This window comes from Monodon monoceros, unplaced genomic scaffold (genome assembly GCF_005190385.1).
Source record: "Monodon monoceros isolate NGI ecotype Baffin Bay Population unplaced genomic scaffold, NGI_Narwhal_1 Super_Scaffold_8, whole genome shotgun sequence".
Classification (NCBI taxonomy): Eukaryota; Metazoa; Chordata; class Mammalia; order Artiodactyla; family Monodontidae; genus Monodon; species Monodon monoceros.
In genome coordinates, this window is record NW_021703785.1 from 15,076,423 (window position 1) to 15,082,155 (window position 5,733).

Sequence of the window (5,733 nt, forward strand, 5' to 3'; positions counted from 1 at the left end):
CGCCGGCTCCGGACGCGTGCACACGCAGGTAGCGACACTCACCTAAGCCCGTGCACAAGGCTCCTGTCGCCTCGGGAGCGGCGGACTGGCGGCCTGGGCCACGGAGGGGCCCCCTGTGCTGCGGGACTGCGGGAATCGGGAGCAGCCCCAGCGCGGACCTGCGAACTGAGGTGATGGCGCGTCTTCCTTAAATCCCTCCCCCACCCCGCACCTCCGCCCTCTAGGCTCTCGCCGGGGAAGCCAGGAGAGAGGGGCCCCGGGCGCGGAGCACACGCGGGCGCACGCCCCGAGGCGAGCGCGCCGAGAGGGGCGCCGCGGCGCCGGCGCAGGAAACTTGAGCGAAGTTAGTTGCAAGTCCCGGGCGGAGGCCCAGAGGACCGAGGAGGGGACGCGGCCGGTGCTGGGCCCGCCGCGCTGCCCGGAAGCTGGGCCGCGCTCCACGCCCGGTGCGCTCCGGGAGCCCGAGTCGGCCGGAGAGCCAGGAGGGGCTTGGAGCGAGCGGAGCCGGCATGGCTCGAGGGACAGCGAGACGCGGCGCTTCGGCGAGCCACGAGGATTTCCTTTGAGGCCCGGAGATCCTAGGCTCGCTCAAGCCTCATCCAACCTCCTTCCCCGACCGGCAGCCGGAGAGGAAGACCCACGAGGCAGGTCCCCCCGCAAAACCCCAGCTCATTAGGGGGGTTCCCGTCAGCGCGCCCTGCCTGCCCCGAGTGAAGAAGACCGGCTGGTGCTGCAGTATTTGTATTTATATCCATTGCTGCGCTCTGCGTTCCCTTGGTGCGCCCGGACCCTCCTCCGTCTCCCCCCTCCTCTTCCTCCTCCGGGGCCACCTCCCCTCCTCCCCCCACCCCCATCTGCTACTGTCAAATGAGAAAGTCACCGAGGAGAACCCAAACACTCCTGCCGCCGAGAGCCCCCTTTGGCACTTGGCAGCGCGCGGCGGCTGACTCCTCTGCTCAACCTGGTGGAGCCTCCGCGACGCAAGTTTCCCGGCTGCTGTGCCTTTAACAGAGAAAAGACCGAGGACGGGGAGAGCGCTGCCCGGTGGCGGCTACCTGAGGGGAGTTCGCGAGCGAACGCAACTGGAGAGGAAGGACAAAAAGAAAGCGAAGGGCAGACTGCCCCCGTGGGGTGGGGACACCGCCGAGAAGTTATCGCGCCCCGGAGAGGATTTTCCCGAGCGCCTGGCCGGAGAGAGCAGGGCGGCCAGGGGAGCGGCGCGGCCCGGGGCTGGTCCCCCGGCCCCCTCCTCCCGGGCGGGAGCGACGCCGGGGTGCGAAGTGGGGCGCGGCGAGCGCGGCGGGCCGATAGGGTCCCCGCGGACGGCCAACATTGATTTCCTCCGGGCCGACAGCGACGGCGCGGGCGGCGGCGGCGGCGGGCTGCAGCCGCGGCACGGCGAGAGCATGTCCAAGCCGGTGGACCACGTCAAGCGGCCCATGAATGCCTTCATGGTCTGGTCGCGGGCTCAGCGGCGCAAGATGGCCCAGGAGAACCCCAAGATGCACAACTCGGAGATCAGCAAGCGCCTGGGCGCCGAGTGGAAGCTGCTCACCGAATCGGAGAAGCGGCCGTTCATCGACGAGGCGAAGCGCCTGCGCGCCATGCACATGAAGGAGCACCCAGACTACAAGTACCGGCCGAGGCGCAAGCCCAAGACGCTGCTCAAGAAGGACAAGTTCGCCTTCCCTGTGCCCTACGGCCTGGGCGGCGTGACCGACGCCGAGCACCCGGCACTCAAGGCGGGCGCCGGGCTGCACGCAGGCGCGGGTGGCGGCCTGGTGCCCGAGTCGCTGCTCGCCAACCCCGAGAAGGCGGCCGCCGCCGCTGCCGCGGCTGCCGCCCGCGTCTTCTTCCCGCAGTCGGCCGCCGCCGCCGCCGCGGCCGCCGCCGCCGCAGCCGCCGGCAGCCCCTACTCGCTGCTCGACCTGGGCTCCAAGATGGCAGAGATCTCGTCCTCCTCGTCCGGCCTCCCGTACGCGTCGTCGCTGGGCTACCCGACCGCGGGCGCGGGCGCCTTCCACGGCGCGGCGGCGGCGGCTGCAGCAGCGGCCGCGGCCGCCGGGGGGCACACGCACTCGCACCCCAGCCCGGGCAACCCGGGCTATATGATCCCGTGCAACTGCAGCGCGTGGCCCAGCCCCGGGTTGCAGCCGCCGCTCGCCTACATCCTACTGCCCGGCATGGGCAAGCCTCAACTGGACCCCTACCCCGCGGCCTACGCCGCCGCGCTATGACCCCGCGGGGCCGCCTCGCGAGGACCGGTGTGCACACGTGTACATATGTATAGGTACGAGCTCTGCGGCCTCCCCGAGCGGCCTCCCCGAGCGCCCTCCCGCGACGGGGGCCCCGGTTTGTATGTACATAAGATGTATAGGTGCCAGGCGGAGGCAGAGAGGCCAGTCGGGGCGCGAGTGGCCGAGCGCGCGAGTGCGCGGGCGAGTGTGCGTGTGAATTCACAGGGTCATTTCAGACCTGCACCCCGGCAGACAACTTTAAAGAGGGCAGTTGTATCTCGCAGCAGTTGATGTTTGCTTTGCACTTCGGAACCTGTTGCGTTATGGCCCACAGAGGTGGAGGAGCAACTTTTTGATATGTTGGGCTTTCCAGCTTTCTTTGTTGGAAGTTTATTGTCGGTTTTGTTTTTGTTTCCCATTATCTTTCTTTTATTGTTATTCTTTTCTCCTGGTCGCTGTTGCATGCACTCTGTTCAAATGTTGGGTCTGAAATGGTTGGCACAAGGGAAAAGCTGATCTGTGTCATTAGTTTCTCGGAGCGGGATGGCTCTGAACAGCCTTGCTCCCTATTTGTACCATTTGAACTTTGCAAAATCTCTGTTCTCTCAAGCAGAACCCCCAGGCCGGATCCATTCTTGACCAGTGACCGGCTCGAATCTGGCCTTTTGTGTGTGAGATGATCACGGTTTCTTTTGTTTATCATAGCATATGCAAATCAGAGCAAGAGCTCTTTCTCAAGAGCAAGGACGGCAAACAAGAAATATGTGTGAGATGAAAAGTTGTCAATTGGATTTTCTCCCTTAAAAAACAAACAAACAAAAAACCGCTAAAAGTCTCCCTGAGTCCACTCGCTTGGATTTTTGACACAGTTTACACAGAAAGAGAAAAGGCATTATTCCTATTTTCCCCTTATGACTTGAGTTTCACTTTAAGATTGTAAATGTGTATATGTCCTTGAAAACATTAAGTCTGAAAATGTGTTATTTGCGTTGCCCTAAATCTGAGTCGGTTTTAGACTCTAAAACATTTTGAACAAATGTCAAAGTTAACTTTTAAAAATTGCGGGACTATTTCAGAACCGCAATTTTATCTAAGATTAAATCAGACTTTTTTTGTCTGAGTGGTAATTATATATTTATTATTTAGCAAAACAAAACAAAAACCAGAATTGTTTTGACAGATGCCTCTCTGTTTCAGCTAGCATTTCTCCAACTCAAACCGTTTAAATGTGTTTTGGAGTTCCCTCCCTAACTAGCTTATTTTTTAGATCACCTGCAATTCATTTGCAAATTATGATAAAACACATTTTAGAGAAAAGAACCTCAATTGTAGCTTTTTTTCTTTTTAAATGTATATATTTTGACTAATGTTTGTGAATGAAGTTGGCTAACATGTATTTAGTTTCATTTTGGCTTTATGTAATATAAAGTTTTAAAAAGTTTAAGTATTGGTTTTAACCTTTATGTGTAAATGGTTTTCTTGTGTGATCTTCTAATTTAATATTAGACGTCTAAGCTATATCTGTAAATTAGAATCCGACTATCACTCTGTTCATTTTTTTTGAACAAAGAGTTTAAATAAAGCCTGAACCAGGGAAAAGAGAAAATCCTTTATTTCTTGTTGAGTTCCTAACAAGATTTTTATCTGAATTGCCCTTACGTGCCTGGTCCAGGTGAAGTGTAAGGTATCCTCCAAAGGCAGCCTTTGTTTCACTTTTGAATAGATTTACTAGGAAATCTAAATCAAGCCATTGTTATTCAGAGCCAAAAACCTGATTTATCACATTTTTAATCGTGAATAGGAAAGAAGATAAAAAAAAAAACAAAACCAAGTAGTTGTATTATCTTGGGGGGGGGGGGGGGGGGCAGGGAAGGCATTCATGAACCAGTAGAACAGAGCCCATTGAAAACATCCAGACCGTTTAAAGCATTTCACTAGTTTCCAGTAACATTTTAAGAGGAGAAAGTTGCCTGACCACTTTATCCTGTTAGTTGGAGAGCTCCACCGCTTGAATCAGTGTAATTTGTTCGTGTATCTTTGGCATATTCCTTACTTACACCTTAAGATTTTAGTTGTAAGGATAATCACTGCTAACGACATTTTACAACTTTGGGCCTCTTTAAGGCTTTATTCTGTCATGCTAGTGGCATTAAAATAGAAATATAACAAATTCTAATGGAGAGGGTTGAATTTCCAAGGCTGGACAAGTTTCCACTGGAGAAAGGTTTGAAATCGTAAAGGATTTTAATATTAGAAAAGAAATTATAGGGCACCAGGAAGAATATCAGAGAAAAAAAATTAACTGTAGGGACATCTTTATTTTCGCCCCACCAAGATAGAAATTCTCAAGATACAAGACTCAACTAGTCCTAAACTAGTTTCTCTACCGACAGAGACCGTCTCTGGAGCTCCACGTCTTTATAAGCGATCCAACTCTTTAAAGTCATTGTTTTTCCCCAACGGAATAATATTTTAAGAACCATGAAAAGTTTTGGAAATGTGAAAAATAGGCTCTGCTGGTTTGACCCTGATTCACTAATTAAAACGATCCCTCTCCTGTTATTCCCCGAGCTCTTTGCAATATTATAAGTTAATTCATATGGTTCTGAGCGATTATGCAAAACTAATTTGGACTGTCCAGGGGTAATTATCCCTGACACGGTTAATTAAATCCTTTCAAGGCTTCGTCTTTCCCTTTTGTAGCAGCCCATCACTTCTCAACACGGAACTTCCTGCGGCTCGCTGGAAATCACCCCAGTCCTAAATCTTAGTCACCTCCCAGAGCCTTCCAGCTCGGCCCCGCCGGCCGAAGATTCCCCGCCCCCTCCCGTCCCCTCCCCTTTCCCTAATGATCGGCGTTTTCTGGGAGCAACGCTCCGGAGTGTTGATGAACGAGAACAGGACTAGAAAGACGGGTGAGGGAGGGGGAAGGATGCCGCGGGGGAGCGCACGGGGTCACACAGCCAACAGATTGCGCGGCTGTCTGAGTAGTCCACAGGCCTACCGGGGGGACCGGTTTATCCCCACCCCGACCCCAGTGGTCTTGCTAACAAGTTGCGCCTGGAGAAAGTCTCCCTCCGAGTTAGACTGTGCAGAAGTAAGGGGGTGCGACTCGGGGGCAAGAGGGCGTGGAGAAAGGGCCGGGTGTGTCTGTGAGGGTCAGAAAGTGACCCGTAAATACAGCCCTCGGACTAGGCAAAGAGCTGCTGCGTGCTCAAGATCTGTCTCTCTCTATCCATCTCTCTTTCCCCTCTTCTCTCCTCTCCTTCTTTCCTTCCTTCCCTTCCTTCTTTTAGCTCTTCTACATTTTCGTTCCTCTTTAAGATTTAAAAAAGCTACGACATTCCTTAGGTAGTCTCTCGGTTGCCTAACGGCTTTAAACAACCCTCACACCCGAGGGGCCAGGAGTGTTGTGTTGCCCTCGGGCTTTGAGCAAACAGGTGGAATTGTTCTGTTGCAGCCGTAAGGACCAGAGCTGGGGGACGCTGCCGTGCGA

General features: G+C 54.2%; 1 protein-coding gene across 2 annotated transcripts; it reads left to right on the forward strand.

Annotated features, from left to right (window-relative positions):
* The first annotated feature begins 900 nt into the window (after nucleotides 1-900).
* Nucleotides 901-3,838, forward strand: SOX21 (SRY-box 21). Of its 2 annotated transcripts, XM_029210224.1 has the most exons (2): nucleotides 1,407-1,781; nucleotides 1,863-2,237. In XM_029210224.1, the coding sequence occupies exons 1-2, from the start codon at nucleotides 1,407-1,409 to the stop codon at nucleotides 2,235-2,237; spliced, it is 750 nt and encodes a 249-aa protein (XP_029066057.1). The 2 variants fall into 2 exon arrangements, with proteins under 2 accessions (XP_029066056.1, XP_029066057.1); XM_029210223.1 differs by having other exon boundaries at nucleotides 901-3,838.
* Nucleotides 3,839-5,733: the final 1,895 nt, after the last annotated feature.

Coding starts and splice junctions, on each gene's coding strand:
- SOX21 (XM_029210223.1), top strand. CDS start 1,407: ATGTCCAAGCCGGTGGACCACGTCAAGCGGCCCATGAATGCCTTCATG.